The 23,799-nt window shown below is 50.7% G+C and overlaps 1 protein-coding gene across 7 annotated transcripts in view; it reads right to left on the bottom strand.

Moving 5' to 3' along the window:
* Ptpn3 (protein tyrosine phosphatase non-receptor type 3) overlaps positions 1–23,799 on the bottom strand; it is a 119,908-nt gene that overhangs the window by 80,047 nt on the left and 16,062 nt on the right. For 4 of the 7 annotated variants that reach the window (XM_040738059.1, XM_040738044.1, XM_040738047.1 and 1 more), the window contains exon 2: positions 3,484–3,638. In XM_040738059.1, the coding sequence (XP_040593993.1) occupies positions 3,484–3,638 (155 nt within the window). Of the gene's footprint in view, positions 1–3,483; positions 3,639–16,701; positions 16,721–21,941; positions 22,031–22,758; positions 22,893–23,799 lie in introns of those variants that run through there. The other 3 variants (XM_040738046.1, XM_040738054.1, XM_040738057.1) reach the window with 3 other exon arrangements.

The raw sequence follows: 23,799 nt of genomic DNA, 5'->3' as shown, positions 1-23,799 counted from the left end.
CAGCCTGACGTGGGTGCCGGGACAGAGCCGTAGTAAGCACCTCTCCCCTTCTCGGCTGTAGAAGCGGTGACTGACATGGGGTGTCAAACTCTGTCAAGTGCTTTGAACCAGCCGAGACACAGCAGGCATATTCCTTAGAGGACAGGCATGAACAGTGGGGGTCCTCCTGGGGGCAGGGATAAGGGACCCCTCTGTGTTGGGGGGGAGTGACAGGGTGGAATGTCACCCCTCCCATCTGTCTGGTGGACCCACCCAGTTTGGAGCTGGTGGCACAAACAAAAGATGGCTTTTTTGGGGGAGAGGGGGAGGGTGAGCCGCTCACGCTCACACACACACACACACACACACACACACACACACACACACACAAAACAGCACAGAGCATTTGGGAGATTTCAGGTTCTATTTAAAGAGGGCGACCTCCCAGGAATGCTTTGAACCCATCCATTTAACTCGGGACAACGCAAGACAGAAATAGACAGGTACAGAAGACGCTTTTCTCCCCGGGAGCTTCTGAGAGCAGGTAACCGTGTGGAAAGTGGGTCGCGGTGACCAGGGTCGGCAGTTGGGTAACTTGAGGACATTCCTGCCGCATGAAGTCTACGGGGTGGAGGACTTCACGGAATCTGGTCTGTTGTGTGAGAGCATGAGACTTGCCTGTTTCCAGGATGCACCACCTGTATCCTGGGGGCTCCAGAACCTGCCACCATCCGTCACAAGAAAGTCTCCATGGGTGAAAGCAATACAGCCCACCCTTTCCTCCAAGTTACCAATTCCCCCGAGCTGCCAGATACAGGGTGTGTGTATCTGTGTGTGTATCTGTGTGTGTGTCTGTGTGTGTGTCTGTGTGTGTGTCTCTGTGTGTGTCTCTGTGTGTGTGTGTGTGTGTGTGTGTGTGTGTCGTGTGTAGGCCAAACGTTGATGGTGGGATAGTTTCAATCACTCTCACCTCACTGAATGTTAAGCTTTCAGTTTCAGTCGGGCTGGCTGGTCAGTGAGCCCTAGGGGTGCTCCTATCCCCATCTCCCACACCCAGCCCTAGGGCAGGGTTGCAGCCACATGTAGCATCGGTCAGTTTTTATGGGTTTGCTGGGGATCTCAAGCTTGCAAGCACTTCACCCACTGAGCCATCTCCCAGGCCAGAGACACGCCCCGGAAAAGCATCACAGCTAGCTTCTCACCTTACTGTAATTATTCCCTATACATTTGGGGGTATCACTTGTGTAACTCTGATTTACTATGTCGTTAGCGACTGTATAATTTGTTGCACACCTGCGAGGATATGATACCACACTCACTTTGCGGCAACTCTGCAGAGTAGCCCTCAACACCTGCCTTGCCACTGAGAACCAGGCACAGGGAGGCTCCACGCCCGGCATTCCCACACTAGGCACCAAGAACCTAATGCTGAGAGGCGCCACACCCGTAATAATCACACCAGCCTCTGAGAACCAGGCACCGGGCGGCGCCACGCCCGGCATTCCCACCCTGACACCCAGTAGCTACCTGACCGTCCGACTTGCATCAGTTCAACACCAAAGCCCTATGTTTTTGTGGATTGAGTCTCTCGCCTCTGAACTGCAGAATCCATACATGCAGGTTTAGTTCTGCTCAATTCTCCTCCTTCCCAAAAGATTTAAAATAGAATCAAAGGCACACACCTTTAATCCCAGCACCTGAGAGGTAGAGGCAAGTGGACCTCTGTGAGTTTGAGTCCAGCTGTCCTACATATTGACCGGACCCTCAGGGGACAGATACGTGGTGAGACCACATGGGGGGGGGGATGAGGGAAGGGGAACAGCGGGCAAACCAATCGGGGAGCCCCGCCAGCAGGTCCTATTGGCTCCATCTTCCAGGCGCCATCTTCCAGGCAAGCCCCTAACACTGCTCTCTGCCCACCATCAGAACCTGGCTTGGGGGCTGACGCTATAGTCTCCCAGCCTCTCTCCCTCCCTGGCTGCTGTGGACCCAGTGACCCTTAAGTCAGGCCACTGGGTCAGGTCTCTCTATCCAGCGCTCTCTACATCGACCGGCGTAGAAGCCAGCGCACCCGGGTTCCAGCTGGCTGCCCGCCTCCAACCCTGCTCGGTACCTCTGATCTCACTTTGCTCTGGCTCTCCTCCCTTGGGGCGCCTGCCATTCCAGATGTGCCGGGCCTTTCCACCACGTGGGTCCCGGCTTGGCGGCAAGCGCCTTTACTCACTGAGCTACCTCGTCCTTCTCTTTCTTGATACAACGGGTGACAAGTGACACGTCCCATCCTCAGGAGAGCAAAAGCGTGGCCTCAGAGTACCAGCCGAAGAACTGAGTGGGGCGGTGGGGAGGAAGGCAGGGAAACGCGTCTCCACTAGCCACTGCCTTTACTGACTGCCGGCTGGCACCTGAGTCCTGTACGCAGCTGAGGACATTCTCACATACACACCTACGGCGGGGCAGCTGCCCTGGCCCTGGTTCAGAGGAACTGAAAATCACCTTCTGCCTGCACCAAGATACTAATGGGACACACACACAAACACACACACACACACACACACACACACACACACACACGGAGAGAGAGAGAGAGAGAGAGAGAGAGAGAGATCTTGCTTGTGACTGGGTTAAAAAAAAAAAACACAAAGATGGTGGCGCCAGCCTTTGATCCTAGGCAGAGGCAGGCAGACCTCTGATTTTTCTAGGTCAGCCTGGTCTACCTAGTGAGTCTAGGCCAGCCAGGGCTGCACAGTGAGCCCCTGTCAAAGGAGAAGAGGGTGAGTGTGGAACAGCAGCAGCTACAGCAGGGCTCTGTCAGATTTCATCAAGGGTTAAGTGCTATGGCCTTTTCCGGTCAACGCCCTCCCCCCCCCCCCACTGTGTGTGTGTGTGTGTGTGTGTGTGTGTGTGTGTGTGCGCGTGTGTTTTAAGACAGAGCGTCATGTGGCCCGGGCTGGCCTCAGACTCTTGTTCCTCCTGAGTCCACTTCCCAAGGGCTGAGTCACAGGTATTTACCACCATGCCCGGTGTGTCCCTCGACCACCTTTCTCTGCACACACGGTAAAAACTACTGGGGGCCGGATTCGATGCTGTTAGGGCTGAGAGGCACAGGAAGTCCTGGGCTAGGGGTGCTGTGCAGAGCCGGGGGTGGAGCCAGCTGAGGCTCTCACGGCTGCTCGTACTTGAAAACCTGAGGTCAAGGGCTCTGAGCAGGAGCCAGGGCCTTTAGGAGTCCTGCCATCCGTGAGGCTGACCATCTCGAGGAGCACAGCTGCCTGCCCAGTCCTGTGCCAGGACTCCCGTCCTGTCCTCAAGAGGTTCACAGTTTAGTAGGAGACTTGCAACCTAGTCACTTTTACTATTTTTTTAAAAATCGTAGAGTCACGTGGGCTTGAAACGTCACATACAGAGAGCGTGGTCATCCAAGCTCTGCCTAGCAGGGGAGGGGGGGATTCACATGGACAACAAATAAACAAACAAATAAATAAATACATAAAGTGGAGAACTTACGTTAACTTTAAAGGTCTGTACCAAGCCATCTAAAAACCGTATGCTGCAGATGACCTCGGATCGGGTTTTCTCTTTGGGTAACTCTGAGGTTCGTATGTTATTGATCCTTCCACCCAACGCACGTAACCGGGAGGTCATAACGACCGCTGAGTAACCTGTAACGTAAGACACCCGGTCAGTGCTTTCGAAGGCAAAAAAGATCAGGCCCCACACGGCTCCTCGCTTGGGTCAGCTCGGATCCTCACGGTATCAGCTGCAGAAGAGCCTGCAGGTAGGAGAACGGGGTGACAAACCATCTTTGCATTTCACGGTTTGTCTCCTAAGCCAGTGGCTCTCAACCTGGGGGTTAGGGTTAGGGTTAGGGTTAGGGTTTAGGGTTTAGGGTTAGGGTTAGGGTTTAGGGTTTAGGGTTTAGGGTTAGGGTTAGGGTTAGGGGGTCGATTCACAGGGGCTGCCTAAGACTATCAGACAACACAGATGTGTCCGTTCTGGATTCCTAACAGCAGCAAAGTTGCAGTCATGAAATAGCCATGAAAATAACGTTACGGCTGGGGTTGGGGTGGGTCCCTACAACACGAGGAACCATACTGAAGGGTCGCAGGCATTAGGAAGGCTGAGAACCGCTGCTAAGCAAGACCTGCCCTTGACGACTTTGGTTGGGTCAAGGAACTACTACACGGCTTACTTAGCCGCCTGTCCGATTATCTCCAAGGTCTGTTTTTTCTAATTTCCCAGAGTGCAATTGTATCTGTATGTTTTATGAAACTAAGTATGAGGTAAGTATGACGTAAAACATGAAAAAGGCTGGCTAATAAATTATACTAAAATTAAGAACTTGTACCTTGTAAAAGAAATGTTTTTAAAGATTTATTCCATCTTGGCTGGCGGGTGAGATGGCTCAGCGGTTAAGAGCACTGGCTGTTCTTCCAAAGGGCCTATGTTAGATTCCCAGCACTCGCATTGCGGCTCAAAACTGTCTATAACTACAGTCCAGGGGATCCAAAGCTCTCTTCTGACCTCCATAGGCATTAACCCTGCACATGGTGTACTTACAGACAAGGAACCAAAACACTCATATACATAAAAAAAATATCAAAAACTCAGTATAGTTTAAAAATATTTATGTTGATGAATTTTTGGCATGCCCGTATGTATGAGCGTCACATAGATGCTTGCTTGGTGTCCTCAGAGGTCAGAAGAGGACACTGGGTCCTTTGGATCAGGAGTTATGATGATTGTGAATCATCATGTGGGCGCTAGGAACCAAACCTGGGTCCTCTGCCAAGAGCAACAGGCGCTCTAAACCACTGATCCATCTCTCCGGTCCCAAAACTTCTACTCCTTGAGAAAGGACATTTATTCAGAAGACCAAAACAGCAGTCCCCACAATGGGGGAGTATATCTGTAGCAGATGTACAAAGACTCACATATGCCTTCAGCTCCACAAGAGCAAAAAAAAAAAAAAAAAAAAAAAATGCAACAGACGATGGAGAAAGAGCCGGAGAGACGGCTCAGCAGTTAAGAGCACAAGGCCAGAGTTCTATTCCCAGCACCCGCATCAGGCAGCTCACAACCGCCACTTAACTCCAGCTCCGGCAGATCCATCGCCCTGCCCTCTTCAGGCCTCTGAAGGAACTGCACACACCTATACTCATATACACACACATACACACATGCATACCCATAATTTTTTTTTTGGTTTTGGTTTCTCGAGACAGGGTTTCTCTGTGTAGCTTTAGAGCCTGTCCTGGCACAAACTCACTGAGGCCCACCTGCCTCTGCCTCCTGAGTGCTGGGATTAAAGGCATCAAAGGTGTACGCCACCACCGCCTGACAAATACCTATAATTTAAGAAATAAAAATAAAAGACTTTCTTTTTAAAAAAAATGGGGAGAAATAAAAGTAAGTACCTTTACCTTTCAATTTATTTATGTGAGGCAGGTCTTTCACTGAAGCCGGAGGTCACTGATTTGGTCAGGCCAGCTGGCCGGCGGCCCACCATCCTCCTGTCTGTCTCCCTATTGCTGGGGTGAGCTGCTGAGCTGCTGCGCGTGGCTCTCCATGTAAGTGAAGGGGATTCAGCCTCGGCCCTTACACTTGCGTGGCAAGTGTTCAGCAGCTGCGGGTCTCCCCAGGCCCTCCCTGAGACACTTTTAAGAAGGAACCATCACAGCGGGGCGTCGGTGGCGCATGCCTTTAATCCCAGCATTCAGGAGGCAGAGGCAGGCGGATCTCTGTGAGTTCGAGAACACCCTGGTCTACAGAGAGAATTCACAGAGAAACCCTGTTATGGGGAAGTCCTGTGTATGTGTCAATAAAACACTGTTGGCCAATAGGGAAGCAAGATAGGTGGGACTAGGCGTCCAGGAGGACTCTGGGTAGGAAAAACACAGGGAGTCACCATGTAGCCTCATAGGGGCAAGAAGTCCAGACCTTTTCTCCGGTAAGAGAAATACTTAGAATAACAATTATGGGGTAAATACTTAAGTCAGAGCTAGCCAGTAAGAAACAAACAAACGGCCAACAGCTTCATAATTAATATAGCGTCCTGTGTGTTATTTGGGGACTACAACGTGGCAGACTGGTGGGGAAAAACCAAAGCGGCTGGCAAGGAAAAGGCTTCTCTCTACAACCCTGTCTCAAAAAAAAAAAAAAAAGAAAAAAGAAAGAAAAAAGAAAAGAAAAAAAAAGCATCAGGCTAGACATGGTGGCATAGGTCTCTGATCCCAGCACTCTGGAGGCGGAGGCAGGCAGATCTCTGTGAGTTTGAAGCCAGTCTGATAACAGAATGAGTAGAATAGAGACATTTTCTCAAAACAAACAAAGCAGGCACAAGCGCACGCACGCGCGCGCGCACACACACACACAACCACACTAAAAAGGAGGAGGAAGAGGCGAGGGGCGCATCAGAGGGCAACCAATCGTCAGGCACGGCGGCAGGAGGTAAAGGGCGGGGAGGGCGTGAGAAGACATGTCTATCATTCTGGTGTGGGAAGGAGGGCAGAGCAGACCACAGACTGAAAGTCAAGTCTCTGGGACAGTGGGGGGGGGGGGGAGGGCCGGCATGGATTGTGCACTGGAAGATGCCTGAAGGAGAGCTTTGAGTTCTCATCTAGGTAAAAGTTCTAGCTTTAGCCGGGCATTGGTGGCGCACGCCTTTAATCCCAGGAGAGCTCGGGAGGCAGAGGCAGGCGGATCTCTGTGAGTTCAAGGCCAGCCTGGTCTACAGAGTGAGTTCCAGGACAGGCTCCAAAACAATACAGAGAAACCCTGTCTCTAAAAACCAAAAAAAGAAAGAAAGAAAGAAAGAAAGAAAGAAAGAAAGAAAGAAAGAAAGAAAGAAAGAAAGAAAGAAAGAAAGAAAGAAAGAAAGAAAAAGTTCTAGCTTTAAAAAGTAGCTAGCTAGGATGGTAAAACCCCTCAAATATTAATTCCAAAAAAATTCCTGGGACTGGCAGTAAACACACACACACACACTCACACACACACACACTCACACTCACACACTCAATCACAGAAAATTCCACCCACCTACCACCTCCGCCATGCCCTTTTCAATAAAAATGTCACTGGATGCATTTTCTGAGTAATGCAAAAAGTTATCAAAAGGCAACAAATGTGTTCCCGAATGCTTTATCCCACGTGCAACTGAAAACGTCAACTCTGTTGCTTGCTTCTCGTTTAAGAATCTCAGGTGGAGGCAGAGGCAGGCGGATCTCTGTGAATTCGAGGCCGGGCTGGACCGACAGCATCTAAAACAATACAGAGAAACCCTGTCTCGTAAAACCAAAAAAAAAAAAAAAGAATCTCGGGTGGACTGTGCTTTTTGGAACACGCAACAGCATCATTATGAAGCGGTGTTAACCGGCAGTGCCCCTCAGAGCTTCCTGAGGCAACTTTTGGAAAAAAAAATGCTTCCATTGGTCCTACCTCCCATGGGGATTGCAGCGCACAGAGCCTTTGGGAGCCCCTCAAAGGGCAGGCAGTCTGGGAGCTGAGGTCCAGACCCCAGCTTTCCACATGGCTGGCCTTAGAACACAGCCAGGCCTGCAAAGCAGATAAAAGAGATATCCTCACACTGACCCTGGACATAAAACCCACAGGGAACGGAAGCAACGCAAGCTGATGAGCCGACCACAGGCACGCTCCAAATCGCTATTCCCTCTAGGCAACGGCTTATTTCTGTGCCAGCATGAGGGGTCCCAGCACTTGAAACTGAACCATGGTTGGTGATGCTTCCCCGAGTGGCCACAGAATACACTCAGACTCTTCCCTCACTCCCTGATTGTCACATGAAGGCCTTGGAACCTCAGGACAGTGCCACAGAAAGATAACTTCACCAAAACCGCAGAATGTTCTTCCTGTGATTGTCCCTAGAGCAAACCTTGATAAGAGCCTGCCCGACGCTAAACTACACGTTATCAGGCCAGGAGGTGTTTCCCAATTGTCTTGAAATTGTATCTTAAACAATCTGGTTGGACAATAGACGCTGACTAATTGCCCTGTTTCCTGTACCACGGCAATTGGGGAACTCGGGGTTTCTATGGCTTCCTTTATAAGCCTCTTAATTCTAAACAAAGCCAAAACCCAAACAGGAACACGATGGCCTCAGTAACCGCAGACCATCACAGCCGCAGGTTCTACTACTGACGTCACGGGAGCCAAGCCCATTTGCACAGGGTTTACAAATCAAACGGCTACAGCTTTGGGATAGCTGGACCGCTCTGTGTGTTCTACTGTGATTCAGATCTTAATCAGAGTTGAGATCCGGAAAACATTTATAGAAAAAGCATGATCTCATGATGTACACAGCTGGGGCTCGGTAAACACTGCAAGGTTAGAGACGGAACGCATTGAGATGCCTAGCGTGCGGTAGGGGAGACACAGACCAGCTATTCAATAAAAGGCACTGTGCATTTATTGCCGTGGAGACGGGGTCTCATGTAGCCACGGCTGGCCTCCAATTTACTACACAGCCGAGGTTTGGTGTGACTCTCCTGCCCCCCACCTCCTAAGTGCTAGGACTATAGGCATGCGCCGCCCGCCAGGCCAGGACACAAGGCTAAGTTTCCGACGTGAACAGGTGCTGAGTATAGATACAATCCAGATTTTGTGGGGGCTATCTTGACGCCAGACATCTTATATATAAACATGCAAAGGTTTCATTGTTATAATGTTATTCCTTTTAAAGCAATTCACTGTGTGTTCAAAGCCAGTCACTATTACAGATGTTATATACCTCTGAAATAAAATAAGGGAATTAGACCTTTAGCTGAAGAATGCATGTTTCAAGGCCCAAGGAGGTAGGTAGCTCAGTTGGTAGCATGCTTGTGTAGCATGCATGGGACCCTGGGTTTTGACCCACAATCTTGCATGAAACAGGCAATGCCCACAGGTAATCCCGGCACCTCAGGCAGAGGTGAAAGTGGGGAAATCAGAAGCTTGATGTCATGAGGCTTTCAGAAAAAAAATAAACAAACAAGCAAGCTAACACTGATTCAATCTGATTTTGAGACAGGGTCTCACATAGCTCAGGCTGGCCTAGAAGCCGTTACGTAGTGGAGGGTACCTCTGATGCTCCTATTCCCACCTGCCAGATGCCAGGATTGGGCGTGCCACACCGCGCCCAGATCTATTTAAAGAAAACGGTCGGGATCTAGGAGGAAATGTATGCGCATTCTGTGTAAGTGAACCATGGGGTGGGCCTTGCTCCGAGAACCAACCCAGGCGCGCACATTCAGGCTGACCTTGCCAATGCTACCATCTAGTGGTCACCAGGAGAAGGCACTCGCCTCCAGCCCTGTGACTCAGGGGCGGACGTGGGTGGGCTGCTGCGCCTGTCTACCAAGCAATCGCTCTCTGAGTGTGTAAGACTTTCTCTGCAACTCAGCGTCTTTTTCCCAATCCTTCCTCCCTACTGGGCTGAGGGACGCTCCCCAAACTCTATTTTTTTTTCTTTTTCTGTACCAACGATGACCCGTCGGCTAGAGAGGGATATTTCTGGCACAGAAAAGAACACCATGTACCATCAGCCACGTGAGGCAATGACTCGCCAAAACCAGCAGCAATTCCCATCAATTATCAATATTTAATAGAGGGGAACGTAGATACTCAATTTGGCTGCTGAGAGGGTGTCGGTATTGCCTTTTCTTTTTTGCTGGGGGCACACAGAAGTTGGACTGCATTTTGTACTAACTCAGTACGGATGGGGGCTGGGGTCGGGTGTAGAGGGGGAGTCAACCAGGTCCTTAACAACCACTTTGCACGCATGCTTTATGGTTCTTCCAGAAACAAACAAACAAACAAAAAACAGGCCAGTTCTCCTACCACTGCCTTCACCTGACATACGATATCCCCAGGTCCTCCATTTTGGGACCAGGCTAAGGTGTCCCTTAAGTTCTAAAGGAAGTGGTATGCCTTCCTATAAAAACAAAACAAACTTTACAGGGTGGGAAGGTGACTCTGGATGAGGACTTGCCATCATCTGGTGTGAGGACTGGAGTTCGGGAGTTTGCATCCTGGTACCCAAATAAAACCAGGCAATGTGGCCATCCCAGTGTTCAGGAGATGAGGAAACAGGAGGTCCCTGGGGCAAAGCTGGCTATGTGAACTCTCGGTATCCACGGGCTCCTAGTTGAGTGAGAGAAGGCATCAGTAAATAAAACGGAGCTTGGTGGCGGAAAACATCGACCACCAAACTCTGGCCTCCGTGGGCGGCTGTGCTCACATGTATACAGACACACATGCATACACATAATTTTAAAAAGAGGAAAACGGTGTCATGGGTGTACCCCTAATCTTCAGCACTGTTAAAGCAGAGGCAGGTGGGTCACACTCACACGCGTGTGGGAAACCCACACTCTCATGCACGTGCACACACGTACACGTGCATAGAACCAAGGGTTGGTTCTCAAGCCCGTGCTACAGGTTTGATATTATCACTTTGCTGTAGGGAGAGATTCTAGATACCTGTAGTGCTGACCACGCCCGTTTGGGTGTGGTCACAGGTACGGAGAAGGTGTGTAGAATAAAGAGCTGGGAGGGCGGCGACTAGCTTTTTTTTTTTAAGACTTATTTATTTATTATGTATACAGTGTTCTGCCCACATGTCTGCCTGCAGGCCAGAAGAGGGCACCAGATCAAATTACAGATGGTTGTGAGCCACCTTCTGGTTGCTGGGAATTGAACTAGGACCTCTGGAAGAGCAGTCAGTGCTCTTAACCTCTGAGCTGTCTCTCCAGCACTGAAAAGGAAATATAGCCCTACACTGGATGAGGGTATTGTTGGCTATTTATTGTGGGAAATTACAAGAGAAGCTGGTGACCCAGGTTAGTCTCTGCAGCTTTCCGGAACCCCAAAAGGAGATCGAGTCCCCTCCCTCCCTGCTCTTTATTCCACACACCTGTACTACAGGTACCTAGAATCTCCCCCCACATTTCGCTTCTAAATATTTCAGCACAGGTCTCCCAAGACCAAGGATATTTATCTCATAACCAGAGTACAGCCATTGCACTCAAGAAAACAAACATCGAGCAAGCATTTACCTTACAGCTCATATTAAAATTATTTACAAATTATTCTGAGTTTGTCTTTCCTTCCTCCTGCCCCAGGGCACAACCTGAAACCACGCCTTGTTTTACTGTCACAGAGAAGACATACTTTTTTTTTTTTTTTTTTTTTTTTTTTGGTTTTACAAGGCAGGGTTTCTCTGTATTGTTTTGGAGGCTGTCAATCCAGCCTAGCCTCCAACTCACAGAGATCCACCTGCCTCTGCCTCCTAAGTGCTGGGAGAAGACATACTTTTAATACCCCACCCTCCCAAGACAAGGATACAAGCAACCTGAGAGTCCACACTGGAACACTGTCAACCAACATCTCCAGGATTTCTGGTTTTGCCCATCTGCGCCTATAACCAGAGTCTCGGGGAACCAGAGTGCTGCGTCAGCTTCCGAGCCTATGACAGTCTCTTCCCAGGGCTACATGAGAAGCATTTCCCATAGCTTTGCAGCTGGCCCATCACTTAGGGCGGGAGAAGTGCTTCCTTAAATCATTGTTCATGGAGTGTCGGGAATTTTCCAGTCTGTATGTCAGTGTTGGGATGAGCACAGATGTCAAAACGAAGAAGAAGGAAAAGTTTAAAAAGTGTGCTGTCACCTGCCGTTAGGTAACCAGATGTCTTGGCTGGCTCCCTCAAAGCAGCTGGCACCATCCTGATCCCAAATTCACATCAGCCTGCCACACCTGAGACTAGAGACCAGGACACCCTCACAAAGTACACCGTCATCCCCTCTGAGAAGCCTGTGCAAGGGATGGTTAGCATCTTCCTAAAGAGGAGCACAGAGGGAGAGCTGCCTACAGTGAGTGCGATTTATTAGGCTTGCCAAATGGTTTTGAAGTTCAGTTCAGCCAAGTGAATTTAAAAACCAGTGGTTTTTAGGTTATTTTGCTTGGGAAATGTCCACATGCGCAGGAAAACACATCCATCAACACGGTTGCTGTCTGATCAATTTTAATTTATGTGCCTGCCCGGTAAACCAAATTACAGTGGCACACGGAGTTGAACCTTTTTCTCATGGCTGTGATTTTTGTAAGCTGATGGATACTATCCACTATCTTTTCATTTTCCTGGCTTTCTTAATCCCTCAAACATCACTCGTAGCAATGCAGCGGCTAATATGCTAATTTACTATTAACTTTAGTTTTCAATGCACACAGTCAATACTAAACGAGGGGCTGCGAGATGGCTCAGTTCGCACACCGCTTATAGCCTGAGCTCGAGGGTAGGGATTCTGTCTCCAAGCACCCGTGTAGACGCTGGGCAGGCGTGGGTAACCCCAGCATTCAGTAGGCAGAGACACGGGAGGCCACGAGAGGAAGCTGTCTTCCTCTGCCTCAAAGGGTAAGGTAGGGAGAGTGACTGAGGAAGGCTCCCCAGCATCAACCTGGGGCCTCCACGGGCACACATACCACAGGTACATGCATGTGCACACACGCGCGCACACACACACACACACACACACACACACACACACACACACACACACACAAAGAGTTAGGAAAACAGGCCTCTTCATTTAAAAAGGCATTTTGCCAGGTGTGGCGGAGCACTCAGGAGGCAGAGACAGGCAGATCTCTAAGTTTGAGGATAGCCCGGTCTACAAATCCAGGACAGCTAGAGGTGCTACACAGAGAAACCCTGCCTCAAAACAAAACTAAAAACCAAGCAACAACAAACAAGGCATTTTCATATTCATTGCTAAATTAACGTTAAAGTCAGTAAACAATTTCTCTTAAGCCTATATACAAAACTATTAACTTTTTTTTTGTTTTTGTTTTTGGTTTTTCGAGACAGGGTTTCTCTGTGGCTTTGGAGCCTGTCCTGGAACTAGCTCTTGCAGACCAGGCTGGTCTCGAACTCACAGAGATCCGCCTGCTTCCGCCTCCCGAGTGCTGGGACTAAAGTTGTGCACCACCACCTCCTGGCTCCAAAATTATTAACTTTTAAAATAATACTTTTAAAGCTTAAAGCCTGCTAACCAATACGATAATCACAAACGGTGTGAAAACCAAACTTTTTTTTAAAACTGGGTATGCATTTACAAAAGTACGAAGTATCTTTTGTTCACTGGAATCACACTTAAGGATTAGCAATTCGACTCGACTTTCACACAACTCTGTATGGAAACCTGTCTTGCGCCACCAATCAGAACGCTCCCTGAGGACAAGTGCAGAATCAGTCTCCTCCTTTGACCCCTAGATCCTTTAGTTTGTTCAGAGAGGGGACCTCCCAAAGAAAACCCCCTACCACCCCTACCACCACCACCACCACCACCACCACCACCACCACCACCACCACCACCACCACCACCACCACCAGAGCTGTGACAGGAATAATCTGTCCGATCAGTTCAAATCAAACCAAGGCCATTCATTAGCACCTTTGTTCTCAGACTTTGACTTCAAAATGTCAAATAGTTTTCTTATTCTAGAGCCCAGAGTTTATTTATAAGTTTTATTTATAGGTTGGACACCATGACACTTTCAAAATTGAACAAAATAAAAACAGTCAGTCTGGACACTGGGAGGGTAGGGGGCGGTTTAAGCTCCTCCTCCAGGTGCCGGATTAAAAAAGCAGGCCTCTGGAGCTGCAGGCGGTCAGGAGGACGCAATAAGGGAAACAGGTCCCCAGCCCTGCAGGCCTCAGCTACCTTCACACACTGCACAGGTCTGCCTCAGGCGAGAGGAAACCAGGCCCAGCTTGAGAGGGTGGACTCTCTGGGTTTGTATGGGAAGCCCTTTCCCTGGGGTGTCCACCCAGGGCAGAGGCAGCCAAAACTTCCCAGGCCTCCCTCAGGTGGGCGGGCGAGCGACTCCTCTCCCTGACTGACAGTTATCTGTTGGAGAGCTGCTGAAATGAGATATTTTTTTATTAGTTATTTTAACGTTAGGGGGAAGGCGTTACCGTGCTGAAACCACACCCTTGGGGGTTCGCAGAACCCACCTCTCCTCTCAGGAGGTTATACAGGCTGTGCTGACCTTACCCACACACCCACCCACCCTCCCAACAGTCACAGGTGGACTGGCCCTGTTCTCTGCCACCTCGGTGAATCCGGAAGCCCAAGATAAGAGCCACGAACCTGCCTGCCCCGGAACGGCCGGTTCTGACCAGGTCAAGCTGTGGAGAGAGACTCTTCCAGAGCTCTTCAAGAACTCACTGGAGTTTGGGGCCAGGGTGTCTCCCAAAGACCTCCGGGTAACCCCACCCCCACCCCAATTCCAGCCTCATGCTCGGGTGTTTTGGCTGCCCCTCCCCTCCGGCCCCCAGGACCTGTAGATCTTGTTTAAAATTACTTTTGGCTTCCTTTGTTATTACTTTGGCAAAGGAGTTCCGGACCATTTACTCACTTAATATTCATTTACTCGGGCCCCAGGCCAAGCCAGGAAGTTGTGTGTGTGTGTGTGTGTGTGTGTGTGTGTGTGTGTGTGTGGAGTGGAGGTTTAAGAGCCTAGCTTCCACAGCACTAGAAGGCAGGAGACCGACCAGCTCTAGGGTAAGGTGGGTGGTGGTAGGACCAGCTCACTGAGGCTTCCAGGCCTGGGGGAAGCCCCCCCCCCCCACCGGCAGGCAGGGCAGCACTGGAAGGTTCAGCACGGGGGAAGCCCAGGGAGGTTTGAGGAGCCTGCAGGATAACTGGTATCTTTTTTTCGGTTTTTCGAGACAGGGTTTCTCTGTATTGCTTTGGAGCCTGTCCTGGAACTAGCTCTTGTAGACCAGGCTGGCCTCGAACTCACAGAGATCCGCCTGCCTCTGCCTCCCGGGTGCTGGGATTAAAGGCGTGCGCCACCAACGCCTGGAGGTAACTGGTATCTTAGCGGAAGTTCAGCGGTTAGGCCAGGTTTCTTTTAGAGGCTTTTACACAAAAGAGGAATCCGGATAAGGTGTGGGAAAGTGGAGCTCCTGCCTAATCACGCCCTGGTACAGAGGGACCTGAAGCACGACTTATTTTTCCCTGAGACTCACTTTTCTCACCTAGAAGAAGGCCGGTTTCCCTCCTCCTCAGGCTGTTTTGAGCCTTCCAGAGAGTGTGTATGCAAATTAAGGACTTTCTTTTGTTGTCCCTGTTTTTGTTTTTAGATAGGGATTTCTCTAGGTAACAGCCCTGTCGGACCTGGAAACTCACTTTGCAGACCAGGCTGGCTAGCAGAGATCCACCTGCCCCTCTCTGCCTCCAGTACAGATTAAAGCCGTGTGCCAACACTACCTGGCTGGGCTGATTCTTTGAAACCCAGTTGGTGAAACAGGTGAAGTAAACAGGTTTCAGGGCCTGGGAGAAACCCCGCTTGCCACGCAAGTGCGAGAACCTGGGTTCAAAGGCCGTGTAGAAGCTGGGCACCTTCGGCGTGTGCCCCCAGAGCTCCTGTGGCAAAACGTGAGGCAGAGGCAGGAGGATTCCCATTCTCGCAGGCCAGTTAACCTGGAAAGTGGTACACAGAAGCGAAACCCAGAAGAAAGCCCCAGATCTCAGACATGGGAGAGTAAGTATCAACACCCGTGCTTAGTCTCTGACGTCCACAAGCAGGCGATGGAACCTCCTACACACAGCCACGCTCGCACACACGGAAGGAAGAGAAAGAAACAGACTTCTGCTCGACGGAAGGAAAAAGCTTAAAGAAAAGGCTGCATAGACACGGAAGACAGTGAGCTAACCCACGGAAAGGGTGGGGGAGCTCCGAGGAACCTGGCTCTGGAATGTGGGTGGTTCTTGGTTGGCCAACACCCACATCTCTAGAGGTAACCGGCAGAGGAACTAGACAGCACCTCTGTTGAGAAGGCTACTGGAGAGTGTGATAAATGAGCTCTAGGCTTTGGGGGCCAAAATCCTACCATGACTTCTGTTTTGGAAGTGCCCGGGGTATATTTTTGTTTAGAAGCCATACTCAACTTCTCAGACTCTGTCTCCTTACATAGATTTCCACGGAACTCATTCTAAATGGAGTCCTCGTTCTTGGAACTTTTAAATGGGTCCAATGAGCTAGGGGGCAAAATCGTATGAAGACACAGCAAGGCATTATGTGAGGTTTAACGGCTGACACTGAAGCACCTTCGATTCTTAGTACTTCCTACCTAAAATTAAGCGGCCAACCTTGTTTCATCTTGCCTGCGGATAGTTCCACCAAGCTCGGAACGGACTGGGAAAAACAGGATGGAATAAATTTACTCTACTGGAACATGAGTCAAGTTGCATAGACTTTACAAAAATACTGTGTTAATATTTGCCCTCAGCCATGGCCACACCCACTTGGGTGTCAGCCTCTGATATTTCGGTCTTGGGCTCCAGCCCCCCACCCCCACCCCTCCCTTTACAGCCAAAAGCAGCAGAGGCCTTCACTAAAGAAAACAGCTAAAGTCACTTTGAAAGGTTTGGGACGTGGCGCTAATCACGGTGCATTCCCCGCCAAGAGGCTGGAATCTCACAGGGGACTGTCCTGCCAGCCTCCACGCCCCTGCCAAGAGGCCTGAAAGCCAGGGACAGCCAGGCCAGGAAAAAACAAAACAAAACTCAATACTCACTACCATCAAGCAGTCTTCCCCAAGTTTTTATCTCAAGGAAACACAGAGAAATGCTCCCACCCTTATCCTTACCCCCACGCCCACTCCCCCTTCCCAGCATCCTCCCATTTGTGAATATCAAGCTGGGGAGGCTTCTCTTTAGCTACCTTTCCTCTCCTGGGTTTCCTAGGCGAGGCGGGGGAGAGGTTTGTTCCGGCCCTAAAGCCCTCTGCCTGGAAGGCTTCAGTCCCGAGGGCCATCTCGGGTTGGACCGGGCACTGCAGCCATGCCAGCTGCCAGCCCCTCTAGAAACGGAGATAAAAGTGTGCTTCTCAAGGACGCCTTTTCGGACGCCTGGGGTTTTTGTCTCTTCATAAAATGAAAGCAGAAGGCTAATAAAACTCTTTTTTTTTCTCTTTAAAGACTTACAGGTGTGCGGGACGCTGGTATCTGGGACCAATCGAAAGCAACTTGCATGAACGCTCAAAACACGGTGTTGTAGAAACCAAATGTGCACAAAACGCAGAAACGTGTAACTGCCCTTAGTACTAATCAGAGCAGATGTCTAAACTCTTAAGGAACACACACACACACACACACATTCATACATTGCTGGCAGTGTTGCATTTATTTAGACTGAGCCCAGTCACGTATGAGTCCAAACAAGCCAGGAGTGCTTGCTGACTTGAATAAAGTCCATTTTAGGGGGAGTCTCTCAGCAGGCCTCGGCTCTGATACTGGCCCACTAACATGGCCCTGGACGAACTGACTTCCTAGGTCTCAGCTGTCTCCTTGCAAACGTTCCCTACGATAGGGTGGGTTTAAAACCCAGTGCAGCAAGAGGACCTGGTCTCCCACAGTCAAACGTCCCTGTCATCTTGTTCCTGTGTCCCAGGGCCATCCCCGAGCTGGGACTGCTGTGGGAGGGGGGAAGGCGCCAGGGGGCTTCCGATCGCTTTTCCATTCGTTATCTCTCCTGGCGTCGTGGCTTGTACAGGTCGGTAGATTAGACTCCCGAGAAGCATGCCCAGCCAACTCCACGGCCATCTCCGACAGTAATGCGTGTGCCCACTCAGGTCGAGCATTACATACCTGCCAGCTCCAAGCCTCCTGACCCATGCCCCTGGGCGGGAGGTAAATTACAGGTGACTCACTGAAGGTAAACAGGGCCCCATACTTAATCACTCTGTCTCTGTAATTTACTGACGACAGGTCCATTCTTACCCCTGTGAGATAATCTTCATGAGAGCTCCCCTCCCCAAGGCTCACATGAAGGAGAATTTCCTCTTATGAAGGAAATGGTCCGGAAAAGCCGACTTTCTCCCCAATTAATGCTGCAACATTAGAAACTCGGGCAATGGTACGGCTGTTTATTACCCGTGGTCCTCTGTGGTAAGCTGACACGGCCCCTTAACGGGTGCCCCAGAAAACTACCCAGCGGGGGACGGTCCTTTTCTGTGAAGGTCAAGGCCACTTCAGCCCCTTTCGGAACCGAGAGGCACAGAAAATGATCTCCTTAGTGTTGGACAAAGGTGTGGGTTGGAAAGCATCATGCGCCAACCAGGGCCCTTCCAGCAGATCAGAAGCCACCCCAGGGTTAATTATTAGCTTCCCAAGAGCAGGAGTGAGCCACCTATGCCTGAGGCCAGACCCTGCATTTGACCTTGGACCCGTCCTATCCTATGACCCCCAAGGAAGTGTTCACAGCAGCCTGGGCTCAATAAACTAAACTCAACCAAACCCTGGCTCTTTCCCAGTTGCAGATACACCAAGAGATTCCAAACGGGAGGATCTAATAAGGACAGTCACTGTGGACTATAAACTAGGGGACACCTTGGGTCTGGTAGGGACACAGGATGTGTGTAATCCAGCTTCAGATTCTAAAACACAAGTGGGAGCTGCTCGGGCCCAGCAGAATCCACCAGGATGTAGCAAAGCAAGGTGGCTCTGAGCATCGGGTGACAGCTGACCCTGGAGGAGAGGGGAGTATACTGGGGAGTGTGCCCCTGGAGCAGAGCAACAAAGTCAGCCTGCAGGGAGATGTCGTTTGAATGGCGTCCATCTGCTTCGGAAAGCCACAGCGTCTGGTCTGCGCTTTACGCCACTCCGTCTGGGTTATCACTGGCCTCAAACACATCACAGACCTCCTCTCCTGTCTTCCGGTTTTACAGTATCCCAAGAGGGTGTGCATGTGACTGCAGCTGGACATCCAAGGAGTGGAGCTCAGATCTCAAGAAGGGACCCACAGAAAACACAGAGAGGAGGGGGAAGGAGCCCACGGCCAGCATAGGCATGAGCTTCAAGGCTGCAGGGTCCAGAGGAGGTGTGTGTTTTCCGGTAGAACCGTGAGCACTGAGCGGGTGTGAGATTCCAGGAAGGGGCTAGACCAAACACTCAGGCAAAAACAGCCAGCAAGACCAAATAAACAGGTTACTGAAGACAATCTGGGGGAAAAAAAAATCACCCACGTTTACTGTTTTCTGTCTGTTTTTTTTTCCCACCAGGCAGAGCAATCTTTGCACTGAACTAGGTGGACACAGGGAGGTGGGGAGCCACCCCAAATGCCTCTCGAGGCCAGTGAGACACAGCACGGTGTTGCAAATCTGCATCAGAAGCATGAACTGGGCTCAGCCCTTAAGGTAATCCTGTGTGTCTGAGGTGTCCTCAAGTCTGGTAACGGTCCATCCCAGGGGCCTCTCACAGAACCAAGCTTTCCCCAGGCACGGAATGTTAACACTAACCGTACTCTTGAAACTATGCAGGGTCTAGAGTTGGCTATTTTAACCACTTCTAAATACAGTTCCGTGACAGTAATTATACTCATATGCAATGTTGTGCAACCATCACCTCTATCTGTTCCCAGGAAATCCCATCACTCCAAACAGAAACTCTGCACTCGTTAGGCAATAGGTGCCTACCCAACTCCAAGCAACCTCTGCCTGAGGATCTACTTATTTCTGACCTTTCATGTAAGTGTGTCCTAGTTTGCTTTCTATGGTTGTGATAAAAAAAAAAAAGAGACCGAAATCAACTTGGGGAGGAAAGAAAGCATGTATTAGGTTATGGGTTACAGTACAGGCGACCCAAGAGGAGCCAAGTCAGGATCTGAAGCAGAGGCCGCCGAGGAATGCCCTGTTTACTGCCTTGTTCTTCAGATCTCGCTCAACCCACTTTTACACGCCCAGGAACACCTGCCCGGGGGTGGTGGTATCTATCTCCCAAATCAGGCTGGGCCCTCCTCCATCAATCAGCAGTCAAGAAGATGCCCCCCCCCATGGACTTGCTTGCAGGCCAATCTGATTGGAGGTATTCTCTCAACTACAGAGTCTCCTCCGTTTGACTTCACCTTACGTCAAGTGGGGGGGACCCTAATGAGGACAAAGCGGAACCATGAAGCATCTCCTTTCGAGTCTGCCTTACTGTTCTTCAGCATGTTCTCTAAGTCCTACGTTTTAGTGCGTGTCACAACTTTTTTTTCCCTTTCCACGACTGCCTAACATTCAGTTTCTTTAGCTCGACGCATTTTCCCGCAGGCATTCACTCATTCGGGTTATTTTTTTTCACCTTGCGCCAGCTGTGCCTAGTAATGTAATCAACTTCAGTGTGAAGGAATCCATTTGCAACTGGGCATGGTGGCGGCGCACGCCTTTAATGCCAGCACTAGGTTGGCAGAGGCAGGTGGGTCTCTGGGTTCAAGGCCAACCTTGTCTACGGAGTGAATTCCAGGGCGGCAGCAGCCACTCGGAGAAACTCAGGTCTCAAAACAACCACAAGTATGTTTTGTTTGGATGCTCGTGTTCTGTTCAGCGCCCAGGGACAGACTGCCAGGTCATATGGGAATTCCATACCTACTTTTTCCTCAAGATGTGTTGATAGTTTTGTGTCAACTTGACACCAAGCTGGAGTCATCAGAGAGGAGGGACCCTCAATTAACAAAATGCCTCCCTAAGACTTGGGCTACAGGCAAGCCTGTAGGGAATTTTCTTAATTAGTGACTGATGGGAGAGGGGCCAGCCCATTGTGGTCCTAGGTTCTATAACAAAGCAGGCTGAGCACGCCAGCAAGCGGCATCCCTCCGTGGCCTCTGCATCCTGTCCTGGCTTCCTTCAATGATGGACTACAACGAGGACGTGTAAGCCGAATAAACCTTTCCCTCCCCAAGTTGCTTTTGGCAGTGATGTTTCATCCCAGCAGTGGTAGCCCTAACCGAGACACAAGGCCGGTGGAACGTTCCTACAGAGGCCAACTCACTTCATGTTTTCACAGGCAACGTGTTTCCAATCTCCCCACATCGCTGCTAAACACTTGGGCGCCTCCCCTACCCTGTCTTCTAGTTAGGAACGTTCTTCTAGGCACACAGAGGCATTCCATGGCTTGGATTACTAATCACTGACAGCGCGTGTGCCCATCCATGAATGCTTACTGGCCATCCATCTCTAAGAGAGAAGACGTCTGTTCAAGTCCTCCGCCCTTTATTTGCCATGAACTTGTCGAGATCGGGGCTGGTGAACTTTCAGTACACTTTTTAAGGGTTTGCTTTTAAGCATATGTGCCTGTCATGGGCAAGCTTGTGCTTACGGCTGCAGCGCCCACAGAAACCAATGAGGGCATGGAAGCCACAGGAGCCGGAGTCACAGGCTGTGACCAGCTGCCCGTAATGTGGGCACCGTGAACAGAACTCGGGCTCCTCTAGAAGAGCAGCATGCTCTCTTGACCACTGAGCCGTCTCCCTCGGCCCGTAGTTTTAGGGAAAAGTTCCTAATAATAAAGTTTCACGGGCTTGGGGGTCTGAAACACACTCTATTTTACAGGCTACTTAAGTGCTGCAACCAAAACTTGAGTTATGATGGGGCTCGACGTACGACTTTTCCCTTTGTGGTTTGGGCTTCTGGTTCCGCATGCCAAGAACCCACTGCTAAATCCAAAAGCACTGAAGTCTGACCTCCACGGCTTTCTCTAACAGGTTTTGGGGCTTTAGCTTTTACACTTCAGACAAACCTATTTTGAGTTTTGTTTTTGTTTGTTTTTGAAGTTAGGTTATGAAGCAGAGTCAACACGTGAAGGCTGATGACAGTTTGTAAAAGGTCAGCCCCCATGGCTCAGGCAACCAGCCCTGCCCCCTGCCCCCGGCACCCAATCAATAGTTTACTCCCGGTAAGCCACTGTGAGCAGAAAAACCATCTCTCCTCCTCCTGATGTCCCCGACTGCTACGCGACCACCCACTGCAGGCAGGCAGCTGGCTGCTTTCTGGGCCGAGGAAGTTGAGCCTGATCGTCCAAACAGATTAAAGACTAAATATGTACGAGCAAGTGTTTACGCGCGCCCACTGGCTAGCCTAAATAACAAACACCCCTAAGTAGTGACAGGATGGAGGTCCCAGCCTTGGGAAGCCCAGCACACTCTTACCAGCTTCCTGTCTTCTTGGGTCCACGTCACGTGGATGAGGGACTTAAGGGCAGAGGAAAGGGGAAACCTTCCCACAGCCTGGGCTGCAACTCTCAGGACCTCATCCGGGGGCAAACGTAGCCTGGGCCCAGGTGTTCACCCACGCAGATATGCAAGAGGATCCATGCCATTGTTCTGACTCGCTCCTAGGGGCGGGGGCGGGTGGGAACCCCGGCTTCCGGGTCTCCCTTAGCTATCCAAGGGCCTTGCATGATCTGGCTGTGGCCACTTGCGCCCACCTCCAGCACGCTCGCTCTGCCTAGACGCAGCCCCCCCAACCCCGACGGGTCCAGCTTGCACCAAGCTTCCTGTTCCCTCTCCTGGCAAAACCCTTCTTTGGATATTCACCTGTCTCTCCCCACTCCCTCTCGTGCCTGCTCAGATTTCACCCTATCAATATCATCTTCCGTGTCACTACTTTCGCCCAGAATCCTGCTTTATTTTCCTCCATAGGACAAGCAAGTGGATGAGGCCAGGCAGTGGTGTCGCAGGCCTAGAATCCCAGCAGCACTCGGGAGGCAGAGACAGGCGGATCTCTGTGAGTTTGGGGCCAGCCTGGTCTACAAGAGCGAGTTCCAGGACAGCCTCCAAAACAATACAGAGAAACCCTGTCTCGAAACCCACCCACCCACTCACCCCACCCACCCAAAAAAAAAAACCCCAAGTGGATGAAAGGGAAGACAGCATACTCAAGTCTGTGTGACTCCACGAACCACAAGAGGTTACCCAAACAGTTCCATACCCACAAGGGGGTGGCCACAGAGGCGCCCACACTTACTTTTGGACCTGCAGGCTGTCTGGGAACCCCCCTGAGTTGTGACAAGGACGGACGGGGAGGGCAGAACATCACACGTGATCCCACAACCCCTACACCTGCCAGCCGAGCTCGGATGCTTAGCCACAGGAGACGGAATCTCCGCCCGTAATAGAGGGTTGTGAGATGCACGTGCGAATGAGTTAAGTGGCCGGCTCACCCACGGGCGGGAGGGCGGGGCTTGTGCCCACACTGTGCGAAGGGCTGGTCAGGCTTCACACATGCAGGTGGTTAACGCGGGAAACGATTCCCAGAGAACCCTACAGCCAGGGAACGCGCAGACCTGGGAAGCAATGTGGTAGCTGCAAAATTCTTCCTCCCGGCAGCGGCCACATCCACCACACTGAAAGTTAAAAACAAAAAACAAACAAAAAAAACGAAAAGGCCAACTGCCAACTTCTGCGGACCACGTGTGAGAGTGGCCCCCAAACTCAAACAGCTGCAAGGGAGCCGTGGACAATTCCACAACATGAGCCAGGCATAAGGGTGGCGGTGGCGGCTAGGGTGCGCGTCTGTGATCCCAGCGCGTCAGGAACTAGACAGGCACAAGGGCTGGGAGTTCACGGTCACCTGTTGCCAACAGTGACTGTGGGGTTATCCTGGGCTACAGGAGAGCCTGTCTCGAAATGACAGCCCAAAACAGAAAAAGAAATTTTATAAAATGAACAAACAACGAAAGTATTAGGGTTTTCTTTTCTTTTAAGGCCGCATCTGTGGTGTAGTTTTCTACAAGGAGCTACGGTGAATTTAAAGAAAATCAAGTAGATAGAGCTTTGAAAGAAAAGCTGTCACCTGAGGCTTTATGGGTGCCCAGGGATTAAGACCTTAATCCTTCCTCCTCCACCGGCTGCTGCCTCCTCCCACCTTCCTTCCATTTTGCAAGCCTGCCTGGCCAGCTTCCTCTTCCAGGAGTGGCCCTGGCCCTAGGTCCCGCCCCCACAGTCCTGTTTAGCTGGGTTCCAGACCTCCCGCAAAGGCCCTATGCCTGTAGCCGGTGCTGGGACC

Source organism: Mesocricetus auratus, unplaced genomic scaffold (assembly GCF_017639785.1).
Source record: "Mesocricetus auratus isolate SY011 unplaced genomic scaffold, BCM_Maur_2.0 Super-Scaffold_6730, whole genome shotgun sequence".
NCBI classification, from domain to species: Eukaryota; Metazoa; Chordata; class Mammalia; order Rodentia; family Cricetidae; genus Mesocricetus; species Mesocricetus auratus.
This window is presented reverse-complemented; position numbering and strand designations above follow the sequence as displayed.